This window comes from Syngnathus floridae, chromosome 1, assembly GCF_059516105.1.
Source record: "Syngnathus floridae isolate MCC-2025c chromosome 1, RoL_Sflo_1.0, whole genome shotgun sequence".
Taxonomy (NCBI): Eukaryota; Metazoa; Chordata; class Actinopteri; order Syngnathiformes; family Syngnathidae; genus Syngnathus; species Syngnathus floridae.
The window spans coordinates 1,364,341-1,379,235 of NC_142413.1; the positions used below are offsets into that span (position 1 = coordinate 1,364,341).

Below are 14,895 nucleotides of genomic sequence, written 5' to 3' on the forward strand. Positions count from 1 at the left end.
ACAACAGCTATTATTAAACAGTAAATTATTGTTTTTAATTATTTGTAGAATCAACTAAGTGTATTTGTTGACCTCATAGCAGTCAATTTTATTTTCCTGTCCAGAAGCGATGCTAAATTGATTTGATCGAATGTAATCCAATTCATGAAAAATAATAAAATACTAAAAATAATAATAATATAATATATATAATATAAAAATAATATATAATATAATAATAATAAATAATAATACAAATGTTAAAATTTAACTTAAAAAAGATCCCATTATTTACTCTATGTCGAGCAACATAAACAAATGAATAAAAATAGAAGGACTGGTTCCACTTGCAGATCTTTTTCATTTGGCTCATTTCATGCAACCCGCAGATCTGAAGACAAGGAAGGCCCTCCCGTTGCGATCGTCCTGGACCCTTACAAAGATGACTACGCCACAGTGGAAGAGTGCGCCAGCTTTTTGCCAAGTTTGGCGCAAAGTCCGGCAGAGTACGGCTCCATGGGCCCAGCGGCGTCTGCTTGGGATTCTTCGGCCGTGACGGCGGACTGCGAGCTCTACTCCCAAGCTGACCGTCTGCCTGATATTTCCCCGTACGCTTGCTTTTACGGCGCCACAGAACCTCAAGTGCTGAAAATGGGCTGGCTGGACAAACTTTCACCTCAAGGGTAGGTGGACCAAACATCTGATGAATGCACTCAGCACTACAAAGGTGTAAATGTTACCAGAAAATAAGTTTATCAGTATAGCTGTGGTTCAAAATAATATTTTTGAAAGCCGAATAAAGTTCAGCTGTTCTAATCGTCCTTTGCTGAGGGAAATATATTGCATTTTTTTATTTTTATTTATTTATATCTCTTTATAATTTATTATGATTTATTTTATTATTACAGCTAGCTTGAGCTTCTCCCGCGACTGATGTCCGTCTCCCTTTTTTTGCAGGAAGTGCGTCTTTCAGCGGCGGTGGGTGCGTTTCGACGGCGAGACCCTGGCCTACTACAACAGCGACAAGGTAACTTTGAACAGCCACCGGACGCGAGAGCTCAAAAGAAATCGATATCCCGGTCCCGTCGGCCGCCTCATCATCGTTAGCGTTGCGAGCTAACGCGGGGAGGAGAGCAAGGACAGAGTGACTTTAAGCCAAGCGTGGTAGAGCGGCGCTTCCCACGCCCAGCCGGCCGTACAGTAAAATACATGGGCAATTCTCGGATAGCGAAAAAGGGGGCGCCGAGCGTTTGTCGACCGCCTGAATCGTTAACAGAGATGCCGTCCCTTGAAATGTGTTTTTGGCCAATGTCCCCATCCTGACTTTTTGCCTCAGCACATCACAATCAATGACGTGCGACATGTCTGATGGCGCATCGTTAATCACTTGCTAATTACGGGCCTCTTTGCCCGCTCACGCGCCGTCAGCCCCCCCCCCCCCACGCACTTCTGGTGGCAGAACGAGAATCATCAGGGAGGGTCGCGCCGGATGAGTCAGCACTTTACTGACCATTATGCGGCGTTTTGCTTCTTTTTGGCAAGAAGTGAGAAGTTGCCTTGGTGGTGGACTTTTGTGCCCCACTTTTGATTCTTATCCTCTTTTTCGATTGGATGCTGATGTGCATTTATGGTTGCATCTGATTGGACAAGCTCATCTAAAAACATGTGATGTCATTTATGGCACTTTTCTCATATTGCCATTATTGGGATAAACAATATTTTTTCGAAATATCGCTCTCGTAGTAACGACTCTTGACGACTTGAGCAGTTTTTGCCTTCTGATTTCACGGGTTAGTAGGTCATTGTGCTGCTCAGTAATGAGAGTCCTTTACTTCAGCGGACATTTTGTTTTTCCTTATGTGTGCGCCTTGGGCATGAAGGGGTCAGAATGGCAAAGCATCAAGAATATTTCCTGTGGGGATTATATTGGGCACTGAGCATTTTGTGTAAGAAAATCAGCTCGTTTTATAACCACGTTATCGATGCTATTTCCGTGAGCCTGTTAGCTCTAGGGCCTTTTGCGTTATGAGTTAGCATTAAGCTAGCATGCCTTCATACGACATCGTTAAGTGGTTCATTTTTGTTTTACAGCGACTAAAACAACCGTAAAGACTGTGATAGCGATGCTAGTATTGTTAGCCTGTTAGCTCTGTGGCGCTTTGTGTTGCCGTTAAGCTAGCGGGCTTTCCTTAAGACAAAGTGAAGTGGTTTCAAGGTTTGCTTAAATACACATGTCCTTGACTTTGTTCCAATGTTGAGTTTTACACTAAATGTTGATAAATAACTTTGGCTTTGAGCTGGATATTGATTAGGAACGTTGGTTGTAGTTGACAAAGAAGGCAGCTGGAAGACCAAAAACCTGAGCAGCAGTGCCTGAGATGGTTCTCAATCATCCAGGTCAATTTTTTGGGCCTTGGCAAAACTAACATGAACGTTTTTGCGCTTTCAAGTCTCTCAGCGGCGTTTAGTAAAGGCTAACCTGGCCGTCGGTAGCAAAGCGAGGCGTCACGCTGCGCTCGTCGCTACACCAAACATTGCCATGCTTGTCCTCGCTCAGAAACTTTTAACACCCGCAAACTCTCTTTTGTAGTGTGAAATCCGACGGGATCTGTCGGCCCCAGACAGAACTAATCGCACTTAATCACAGTCGCGGCTTGAAAGGTCTCCGGTGATGTCATCATCGGGGGCCAGCCGAGGTGGCGTGGGAGAGGAGCGAGATCATCGGTCTCACTTGTTCCCGCGGGCTCGCCGCCTCGCATCCGATCCATCTCATCAATCAGCCCCTTTTCGCCCGATTTCGTCAAGACGAGGGGATTGGCTCGGGAGAACGCTTTGGGTCTTTAGATTTAGTCCTCTGGGTGCTGATATGCGATGTCGTGCGTCTAAGTGTGTGTGTGTGTGTGCGTGAGAGCGTGTGTGTCCAAAGCCTGGCTTGAAGGGAAGAAACGAGGAGGATGGGCAGAGTTTGAGGACTGAGGATCAGTCTTTGCAGTGTGTCAGCCTGATGCGGCAAATCCCTCCATTGACAGTTACTGCTACGCCGGCCGGCGGCTTATCTTACATGCCAATTTTTCATCTCGTTTTTTTTTTCCATTGCCACACCTGCAACCCAACAAAATATGTCAATCATCATCGCCGGCGACCTTTTGCAAAAATGCATCAATCAGCCTTGTTCGGTTCGGAGTACAACCGCGGTAAATTTGCAAGCAGCCCGCTGTGACCCTGAAGAATTTTTCTCAAAATCTATAAATGTTAAAAAAATAATAATAAAAATAAACTATATCTTTTTATTTTTTCTATTTTATTTAATTTGTGGCGATGAACCATAACAACCTCGCAAGTATTGTGCCCTGAATACTGTTTTCAAAGAATACCGACTTGAAGGCGGCTAACAAAAAACAACTTAGAATGGGCAACATTTTTTGTAAGAGTGTCATGTGAAAGGAAAGGAAAAAAAAATATATATATATATTTTCTTTCCTGTAATGGAATAACACAGCAGGCTCGACGAAATGGGCAGCAAGCAGCTTTGTGGAAAAAAAAAAAATAGATGTGATTTTCAAATCTTGATTTAATGGCTCACTTAGGGATTGAGTGAGCTTTTCAGTGCCACCAGTTGGTGTCCTCATGCCTCCATCTCCAATATGCTGAAACTTTCTTTTTTTCTTTTTTTTTCTGCACCCCAAGCGCTCCTCCCTGCTTCTCTCTCTCCCTACATGGTGCCTCCATTGTTGTGTGCTTTAGCTCCAGCGCTCAGCCTTAATTGTTCCGTGAAGTTTACTGCCTTGTTTTTACTTTCTGTGTGTGGAGAGGGGGGGGAAAAAAAAATAAGAGCGAAATGTGCAGGAAAAATTGGTCCCGCCCATCCCCGCCGCAACTCCTCTGCGGTGGAGAGGGAGGAGGTCAGTGTGAGGGGAAATACGAAGTGGGGGTGGGAGGGGGTGAGTCAGGTGAGTGTGTTATCTCCGAAAGAGATAGTTAGGCCTCATTGCCTTCTTTGTCCTCTTGAGGCTCGTCTGCCGCACGTGTGTGTCTTTCTCCTGACCTCGTCTTTTCATCAGACCCTTCCCCGCGAGTATTTATAGATGCGCGAGTCGCAATTAAACAACTCTCTCCTGCCTGACCCCCAAACTGGAATGAAGACAATTAATTACCGTTAAATCATACTGGTGGCGCAATTATCAGACACGGAGCTCGATTATCCGCGCACGCTCGTTTTCTCCTTTGGTCACCATTCGTTTATAGAAAATCATTTTGCGACGTTCGGGTATAAACGGTTGTACGTTGCATTTACTTGAATTGCTTAAATGAAGCGCAAACGAGCCGGTGCACTTCATGTGGCAGGCAAATGAAAATGAAGCGATTCAAAATGAGCGTTCACTCGTTCACTGCAGTTAATATCTGACGTGTATAGTCGTCAATGGCACTGAATGAGTTGAAATTTTGAATCGATCCAGCGCTCTCAAATGTTTGATGCTAGTCAGCATTGTGATTAATGTTGCTTTGTCAAATCTTGAATGAAGTCGCAAAATCGGGTGCGGCCATTTTGCGAATTGATGACGACTGAAAATGGTTGCTCGGGGGCTCAGGTCGTCACCAAACACGGTTCAGCTTGCCATTGTCACATGACCAAGCAACGAAAACTGTTAGTCCAAAGCATTTGAAATAAACAAGTGCTTTATCCTCTTTACATGACACATTTGTGAATTCGTGCTAGCGCTAAGCAATACATTTCAAATGAGAGATTTGTCATACAGGAAGTTGTTTTGGCCTACTTAGAGTTCATTACATGAAGCCCTACATCTTCTTTAGTTCAATTAATGATCTGTCGAGACATTCCGGGGAACTCCAGATGAACTTACGGTGCCACAAAATGTTGCATTAGAAGTAAGTAAAACACACACGGCTACGACGACCCAACAAGAAAGATTGTGGCCAAAACATGTCATTAGCTCGAGCCAAAGTCGTTAGAGGGCTCTTATTATTTCTAATTGCACCTTGGCAAGGCCTACTGGGAAAGTAGCTTTTTCCAATTTATTGAGTAGTCCACCAAATTGAGACGCACGCTCCAAAATAAATAAAAGCTAGCGCTAATGTTAGGATGCTAGCGCTAATGTTAGCATTCTGTCGGCTTCAGATGCCGCTGACCAGCACTTGCTACCTACCGGAATTGAGAATCATCGAAATACAATACTGAAACATTTATGTTAATTCATTTTGAAATTTGCCAAATTGCCTGTTGTATTTGAACCAATTTTCCACCAAATTGAGACGCTCGCTCGAAAACAGATAGCGCTAATGTTAGCATGCTGCCTTTAGTACAAGCCCCCTGCAGCCAGCTTTGATGAGGTCTCTGGCCCCCTTGCCCGTTTTTTGCGCCGTCTCTCCTCGGATCTCCCATTTCCTTTCCCTCGGTCCTCCTTGGCCTCTCACACGAAGCTCATTTCTCTCGTCGTCCCCCTCTCGAGTGTGCCGGATGATATTTTTGGCTGCTTGATTTCTTTTTTTTTTTTTTTCTCCTTCTGTGGATGGCAAGGTCAGCAGCTTAATTAAGGAACGGCAAGTGGGAGTCACAAGTTCACCGCCTCCCTTTCCATATTTGCTACCGTGTAGGACAGTGTGCAGCAAACAAAAAGAAGCCTTTTTTAAAATTATTTTGACTTGGCAAAGATAATGACACGATTTGCATGAATAATGCAATGTCGTTTTATTTGTCTTCTCACGAGCCAGTGATTTTCACAACGTTAGAGTAACATAATGCACGTCCCTCTTAGGAGAAGATTTGGCTTCTTTTTTTCTTTTTCCTCTCCCAATGCTCTAAAGGGATTTCTTTGTCACATCAGGCCTTGAATGCTGATCGGGAACGATGCCCTGCGATCGAGCTTTCTCATTCACGCCGCCCGTGACCCACCCACCGAAAAATGTGTCGCATCGAGCTTGTTTGGAAGAAGAAAAACACAGAAAAGTACGCCAAATGGCACTTTAGCCAATGCCGCGTCTGCAAGTTTCTGTTCAATTTTGCAAAGCAGACTGAAAAGAAAGTGGATTGCAGTCAGACGCTTATTTGTGGCAAGTCGCCATCTTGGAAAAATCTAATCAAATAAAAATGGGCATCTTGTGTCTCAAAGACGGAATTGTAAAGGAAGTTGGCCATTTTGAATTAAAGCGGCCATTTTGGATGAATTTCAGGGCTTGATTTTGCCAAACTCCTCTTCGGGAATTCGTGCCAATGAGTCGCAGTTGGACGAAGGTACAATGTACACTTTTTAGTTGTTTTAGTTAAATTGATTCATTTGATTTATTTATTTATTTTTTTCAGATTTTATCCTGGGCCGTTGGAATTTTCTTTCTGGTTTTTCGGTTTGCAAAAAAAAAAAAAAAATCAGCAGCGCTAATAAAGTCATCCTTCTCCGGCAGCAGGTCTTAATTCAAGCGCTTCTTATTCAGGGCGCCTTTTCTCAACGTTATTGCTCCAGAGGCAAACAGGGAAGGCATTTCTGTAAATAAATATGATGGCGTATTGATGGCTTATGCCTCGAGTTTGATGAGCATATCCGTCAGCCGCGCTTCCAAATTGAATCCGATCCAAAAGCGGCAGCGATGCCACAATTACACACACACCCGCTGATGCAAAAAAAAAAAAAAAAAAAAAGACAACAACCTCATTCCGACTTGATAGAGAAAAGAACAACAGCTCGATAATGCCATTCCAATTTGCCGGTGTTTGCCAAGTTATTTAGTGTGTGCTGTCTGCTTGCGTGTGCAGGAAATGTACTCCAAAGGGATGATTCAGGCCTCCGCCGTCCGCCAGGTGCAACCTTTCGGTGACAACAAGTTTGAGGTCATCACCTCGCTTCGCACATTTGTCTTCCGGGCCGAGAAAGAAGGTACGGACTCCCGCTCTCTCCCGCTTTCTCCTTATCTCGCCCGCTGAAGCGACACCTCGGTTATCAAGGCTGCCGTTGAATATGTGGTTCACGTGGTGTTAACGCCAAGGACGAATATTACACGAAAAAAACAACAACATGTGGGTCAGATTGCTCCAAAAAGTTGAAAATAATAATTAATGAAATAACTAAAAATAATTATATATATAATAATTATGAAATAAATAATTATAAAATAATATAGATACATAATGTATATCTATATCTATGATAATATAGATGTATAATGAGATCCAAAATAAGGACAAATATTACACAGAAAAACAACACGTGGGCCAGATTGCTCAAAAAAGTTGAAAATAATAATTAAAATAACTAAAAATAATGTTAAAATAATTATATATATAATAATTATGGAATAAATAAAATAATTATAAAATCATATTTATATATGTATATTTATTTATATATTTATGATAATATAGATATATAATGAGATCCAAAATAATAAGTGATAAAAAATGATGAGAGCCAAAATAATGAGCAGACTGAAAAGATGCCATTTCAATGAACGCAGTCAGTTAGAACTGATGAGCAAGCAGGCACAAATCAGAGACAACATAAATCGATTGCACATCAACCCTCAAATTGACAAAATTAAACAGAGGACCTTTTTCCCGTCATTGTAGTTTATGTGAACAGATGGTGGACTTTCAGTTTTTTTTTTTTCCCCCCACCCTCACAATTTGTTCTTATGACTTAATGAAACTGGTTTTGTTCATTTTGGTCAACTCTGACGACCTTGTGAGGTCGGGCTCCCCTTCTCTGCGATGGGCGGGAGGGCGGCCTCGCACCAAGGTGGCCCCTCTTTTTGGAGCGAGCATGGAAAAGCCAGATCCCCTCATGCATCTTTAAACGAGCACGGCTCGCCTTGGAGCCAAGACTCATCAATCTTTGGGGAGCGCACCAGAACCGGGAAGACCCGAGGAGGCTGATGGCAAACCAGGGAAGTTAGTGGAGCGGAGTAAAGGAGCTGCTGAACATAAAGAGCCGAGCGGCCGGAGGAAGTGAAGGAATAATCGAGGGGGGGGTGAGGGGGGTTCATGCGTGAGCCAGGTAGCGAAGAGGTAAAGGTGGCGACCACAGGAAGGCAAAAGCACCAAGGAGTAAATAATTGACTGTCACGGATGGATGGATGGATGGATGGATGGATGGATGGATGGATGGATGGATGGATGGATGGATGGATGGATGGATGGATGATAGCTATCATGATCTATATATAGAGACAGCGAGAGAGCGAGAGAGAGAGAGAGAAAGAGAGAAGTGAAATTTATTTTTGAACATAAGATCGACCAAACACAAAATAATTTTTTCACATTTTCACATAATTTGATGCAGATAGATAGATAGATAGATAGATAGATAGATAGATAGATAGATAGATAGATAGATCTTGTGCCACTAAACAGAATCCTTAACGTCCTCGTGACAAACAAAGCAAAGCAAACAAAAGAGGCCCAAGCATTCATTTGCTTGTTGTTTTTCTTTTGACTCTATTCCTTTTGATGGAGGCCGCGTGGGCGGCCTTTAAGCTCTCGTCGCCGAGCGCAGAGTGGACCTCGCTCTCCTTTCAAGCCACTTTACTCACTTCTTCTCTCCTTGAGAGAAGTGAAATCAGCTCTGCAGCCCTGAACACACAACAAGCATCCAAGTTTTTTTTTAGCTAAAGTCAGCATCTACATTTTTCAAGAGTTTTACCTTTCCAACTCACTTGAAACACATGCCAACATCTCAATATACATGTACATTGATGAGCTGTGATTTTGTTAGATTTTGTTTTGCTTTCCACCGATCCTCATCAGACCCACCTTCGTTTTGAGACACCATAAAAAAAAGAAAAAAATTAAACCTGTGCTAATGCTTGACATGCTAACAAAAATTAGCATTGATTCTCAAACAACCGCTCCATAAAAAAAAAAAAAAACACATTTAACAGCATTGCCTGTAACAAAAAAGCAATTAACCTTTCTATATTTAAACAGGAAAATATTCAACCAAAGCATTGAGTTTGGGATTTTTTGCAGCTCTGTCCAACATTCTCCCATGTGTCATTGTGGGAACATAAACTCTAAATTCAGACAGTACAGTGTTAAAACCCATAAAAGTTTCATCTATGTTTTGGCCATACTTGTACAGGCGACTGGAAATGAAATGAATTTAGCCGGCCGATCCGGTGTACTCGCCAAACAACAAGCAAATGTACTCAAAACACAAGCGCTCAGGCGTGCGCATGCTAACACGCCGCTCGCCCGCGTCCGCCGCTTCCTTCCTCTCTGGGACCGACAGCCCGGAAAAGGGAGGGAGGAAAGCCCTGAATAAAATACGAAGCAAATAGTTGAGAGCGGGACAGGTAATGGAAGTCAAAAAAGCCGGCCGAGAACGGAACAGTAAAGCCCGCTGATGTAAAAAGCAGTCGGTAATGGAGGACGCCATTCATTATGGATGCGGTGGCCGTTGTGAATTCAGAGGAAATTTGGGAGGTCAAAGTGGGTCAGCGTGTCAGCAAGCTAATTAAGGTCGCGGGGAGACAATGTCAGCTCCGTCAGATGATTGACAGCTCATTGAGAGGGCTGCCCGTCACTCAGGCGAGGGCACGCCAGCCAGGTCAGTCGTGAAAGAGATTTGGCGCTTTGATACAAGCGGCTACGTTTGTAAACGTGCCCCGGGTCGCCGCCGGTGCAGTTACAACCGAGCCGTTCGGGAGATTCAAACTCGAGTCGCAAGGAATGCGATTTGGGGGAAAAAAAATATATTATTGAACTTGGAAATTGACTAGATTAAAATAACAATTTAAAAAATAATAATTATAAAAAATAAAATAAAAATTCAACGCTTTTATGAGAACCCTGAAATCTGAAAATTGTGTTTAATTCTGAAAAACAAAATTAAATTTTCACTTTTGATTTTTGAATCTTCATTTGCTCAATTGTGCATTTAGTAAACCTCAACGCAGCTCCGCTTACCTTTATGACATAATCGCGATTCAGAGAGCGAAGACCTTCAACCCGCCTGGCTTCTGATGTAAATTTGTTTTTTTTAAGGTTTTTTTTGCCTCCTCTCTTTTTCTGTTAAAGTGTTGCCACAGCAGGCGGCGTCTATCCCGGACCCCGCGGGGCGTGTGTTTACTCGTGTTGGGAGTACATAAATCCGTTTGTACGTTGGCGTTGCTTCTCCGAGGGGGGGGGTGCGCTCAAAAGCGCATATTCCTTAACATGAAATATTCACGTGTTGGACGAGGACTGCCCGCGAGCTTCGCCAAGGTTGTCTCCTTCTGGAGTCCATTTTAGCTTCCTCGGCGCTCACTTTGTCTGTTCGGATTCCGTCAGAGAATATCGGGGGACGATTCAAATTGCTTTGAACGCTTCAAAAACGACGTGTCAAGAAGGGGACCTTGAGACAAAAAAATAATGGCATTTGAAATTGCAATTGCTATATTGAGAGAGAAAAAAAATGCAATTATTGCAATTTTTCCAAATCGCTCAGCTCTGCTGGAGTCGCGGACTTGATGGCGATGACATTTCATTTGATTTTAATTAACTGTTGTGCTCGCTCTAATTTGCGCTGCAGAAATGAGCTCGAGGCGTTCAAATCTTCGTTAAGCAGCTTTCAAGGATATTATTTTTTTTCTATCCGGTTGCGCTTGATCCTGTCCAAGTGGCTTTCGTGCTCAAAGCAGACAAAAATGAAACAAAAGTCTTTGAATGTTTCCTTGCCTAAATGTGTTTTTCGTCGGCAGGGGAGCGCCGCGAATGGATGGACAGTCTTCAGACGGCGGCGGCGGCGGTGGCGCGGCTCCCGGACAGCTCCGGCCTGCGCCGCCATTCCTCCACCAGCAAGCGCGGCATGCTGGAGCTGCGTGCCCACAAAGGCCGAATTTTGGTCTCCCTGGCGGCCAGCAAAGTCCGGCTCTGCAAAACTGAACAGGTACTGAAAATGAAGCGCAGATAGTCATGAATATGGAACAATGTTTTACCCCTCCAAAATACAGTATTATACATAATTGTGTATTTATAAAAAGTTGTCTTCAAGCCTGCTAGCTTCATGCTAACACGGATGGGCTAACAAATTGCCGTCGCATTCTTATAACCATTTGAGTCACAAATAATACTCGCGTGTATTTTCTTTATCCTCCGCAAAGAATGGCTAATATTACTGATTCTTACCGTGTCAATCTCTGCGTGTACGCCCCCCTTGTGGCCATAAGGTGCAGCACAATGTTTTAAAAATATTTCCTTTACATTTCATTTGATTCTCTCAATTTAATTGAAGATATTTATGTATTTATTTATTTATTTTAATTATCTTATCCCACTTTTGCGAAATTATTTTGAGCACGAGCCCGAGTGAGCGCCCACAAACTTCAACCCGAGAAGCGGTAAATGAGGTACGTCTCTTCATGTAGGGTTCAAAGCGGCATTGTTTTTTTTTTTTCCCTTTCGCTTATGATCAGCTTTGTTTTCGGCACTCTCGCGCTCTTAAGCGAGTCTAATGAAGTCCTGATATTCTTACATCCTGCTGGGACAGAAGGGTGGGAAATAACACGTCGCATTGATGCTATTTCCTCTCGAGTTGAGACCGCGACAGGCAGACGTTGCCTTCACCCGCTGTTGTGCTGTTTGCCTTTCATTATTTTCTTCATTAGCCCGAGCAAACATCTCGGTTAGGTTTCGCTTTCGGGTTTCCCTCCGCGTCAGCACATTTCCGATCAAGGCGGGAGAAAATCCAAATTAATTGTATTTTTACAGCTGGAGATCAATCTGGCGGGCGCGTTTGCGCATCTTGGCTTTATGTGTGTGTGTGTGTGCGGCGAGGTCGTGGAGAGATGGAACGCTAAAAGACGAGAGTGGGAAGTAGAGACTCGCCCCGTTGGGGCTCAGCGGAGTGGAGTATTTAATCTAAGATGATGAAGGAGCTATTGGTAACACGGGCGCGCCGGCTCCTCCTCTGATACCGCCGCCCCGGACTCATTTGTCACGGGTCGAGGGCCGCATTTGAGGGCGTTCAAGCACCGAGGTAAAGACAGTCCGAAGGCTGACAAAGTCAGACGTGAGCAAGACCTTGCTCTCCTTTTCGTTGATCAAGATAAGACCTTTGCAAACTTTTACTTTGGAAAATATCGATCGACGTTTTTTTTTGCCCGTTTTTTGCCATTAGAGAGCAAACGAAGAACAAAATCCGAATTAGTTAGTTTTAAACAATGACCTGGTGTTGAATGAGAATATTTTTTTCTATCCAAATAAATGAAGTGAAAAAAAGTAATTACAAGAAAATAAATCAAACTAACCAAAAGAAATGAAGCAGTTTTTTTTTTTTGGGGGGTACTTTTTCCCCAAACTGCAGTGATTTGAAAATTGCACTCTACTACTTTGCAGTGTCGATTTAAATTCGATTACTTGTTCAGCCCTGGCTGTCACTAACAATTATTTTTAGATTCAACTCTCCTATTGATTCATCCATCAAATATACTCGGTCCAGAATATGGTTTTTGAAATGAGTTTTCAGGCAGAAAGGTTCGCGGTGCTCCTTGACCCCGCCCCTCAGCTGTGATTGGCTAGCGACCAACCACTTCCTCTCTCAGGTCGAACAGCCTCGTGCCTCAACTACTACATCAATTCTTGAACTCTAATTAGCCCCCCTTCCTCATACCGTCTCTCCTCAAGCGCTGTTAAAGTTCCCTTGGCTCCTGGGAATTAGGTGAGTTATTTTTACCGCCATGCCAATCACTTCCTGCCGCCGTGAAGCTTGTGCGCGTGTGTTGCAAGACTTGCCGACCTTAATTGGCTGCCTTACAGAATTGACGGTTATTAAGTAATCCAGGTGAGCACTCTGATGTTTACCGACGGAGAGACAGACGGCTTCTCACATGTGGTCGCTACATTTGAGAAACCTCTGGGCTCCGTACTCTGCCCCCGTTTATTTGATGTCTTAAAGCAATAAAAGGGGCCAAATATTTGCCCTCCACAATTTTTATTTAAAAAATGGAGACTAAAGTTGATAAAACAGTTTGAATAAAATAAAAAATACAAATGTAATGTCCTTTTAAAGCATCGTGAATAGTCTGGCGTGAAAATTCCGATTTCATTGTCAGTAGGGATGTAAAAAAAAATGGTTGTGATTTAACATTTAATTATTCACTTTTTTCTACCTTTCTTTCTTTTATGCAATGCGAGTTGGGATACAATACAAGTCTTGATCATCGGTCTTTTATTTTGGTTGAAAAAGATGGACGAGGCCGCAATGGGCTGCACATGGCCCAATGTGGCCTTGTCCATTTTTTTTTTCCCCCAAATCCAATTTTTTGGCAGCTCACCTCTGGACTGTCTCGGCCGCTTTGAGGAATGACCACAAAAGTTTTTCTTTCACTCACGCCGCCCTCTTTTTCGTTAGACCTTGCGAGCTTATCGGGCTTCCGGGACAGTTTGTCTGCATCGTCATCATTTTTTATTTTATTTGTTCTATCTTTGTCCTCCAGGTTGTTGGGAGTCCTCAGATGCCCCTTCTGCCTTTTTCCCAAGTTTTAAGTACAATCCTCACTCAGACGACCCGGTTCAGGCCAATGACGACGTGTGCACGATTGCCTGTCACAAACTGTTTCGAGCGGGACTCTTTTTCCTTAAAAAAGAAAAAAAAAAAGACTGACAATGCGGCTGTTGTAAATGTAGCTCTCTCTCCTTCTGTGTTTGTTAGCTTGGATGAGAGCGAATTACTTTGCAAGCCGGTGCGGGAAAAAACGAGCTGTGACTTTAATGAGGCAAGCAGGTGATCGTGCGTTATTTGAGGGGAGGGGGCGAGCGGGTGTCTAAATTTGGCCTGGAAACAGAAGCTTGAGATGCTGTCTGCCGAAGACTAATGGCTCTCGCAATGCCTGATATATTTGCTTCAAGGTGTATGGAGCTTTCGCACAAATTAAATGCGGCGTCTGGCTCGGAAGGAAAAGCAAAAGTGAATACTCCGTATCAGCAGAAGCGAGTTTCGGGCTTCAAACGAGTCAAATTATCATGCCGATTATTTTAATTGTCTTTTGTCAATTAATTGAGTTTGAATTTTAATCCCCTTTATCGAATAACATGTCATTATTTGGCAGTATAGAAAATGCAGAAATGTAATTAGTCCCAATTTTTTTTTTGTCAAAAAAGCAGAGTGTTTTTATTCAACACAAAGATGATCAGTCTGCCAGAATATCCATTTGGGAGTATCAATCGCCTTATTTTACCGTATCGGCTGATACCAGGAGCTGTTTTGGAAATCGTTTTGGCCAATGGCCGTTGTGCTTTGTGTTCCGTAAGGACTACCAGGCGGGCCTGGCTATCTGCGAAGTGGATTTGACGGCCGCCAGCATTCGAGACGCCGATCGGAGGATCTTTGAAATCAACACGCCCTTTAAGAACTTCTGGTACGTCTGCAAGCCTTTGTTTGTCCCACTGAAATGTTTCGAGATGACAATATTGAGAACGTAATCTGATTGGTCGAAATAAGAAGCAGGCAGTTAGGCAGGTTAGACTTACATGGCAACACAGACAAGCTGCAATCTGATTGGACAAAAAAAGAATTGTGAAACTTGCGCAGCCATGCAGTGAAATGAAGACAAAAGACGGAAATGAATTCCTACGACTTTGTCAGCTTTAAAATTGACTCAAAATACTTAATGGCACCACTGCTGATAAAATCAAACTGGCATTATGTTACGAATGATAAACTGTTTACGTTCATTTGAAAATGACATATTCACTTGTATTTTTATTATATTATTAAATAAGGTTTTATTTAAATTTTTAAAAATGTCTTCTCTTTAAATAAATAAATAAATAAATAATAAATAAATAAATAAATAAATGTATTGACTATACAAACTCATTACACAAAAGGTGAAACATTGGAAAGAAAGAGAAGACAATCAGATATCGTGAATCAGTAAATCAATACATGTCATCGGTCAGTCTTTTTAATACAACAGACTGCATGGAAT

The 14,895-nt window shown here is 42.8% G+C and overlaps 1 protein-coding gene across 3 annotated transcripts in view; it reads left to right on the forward strand.

Moving 5' to 3' along the window:
* Positions 1–14,895, forward strand: part of arap2 (ArfGAP with RhoGAP domain, ankyrin repeat and PH domain 2) — a 50,687-nt gene that overhangs the window by 6,877 nt on the left and 28,915 nt on the right. For all 3 annotated transcript variants that reach the window (XM_088383339.1, XM_088383266.1, XM_088383408.1), the window contains exons 6-10: positions 369–662; positions 937–1,006; positions 6,746–6,866; positions 10,666–10,853; positions 14,216–14,322. In XM_088383339.1, the coding sequence (XP_088239465.1) occupies positions 369–662; positions 937–1,006; positions 6,746–6,866; positions 10,666–10,853; positions 14,216–14,322 (780 nt within the window). The remainder of the gene's footprint in view (positions 1–368; positions 663–936; positions 1,007–6,745; positions 6,867–10,665; positions 10,854–14,215; positions 14,323–14,895) is intronic.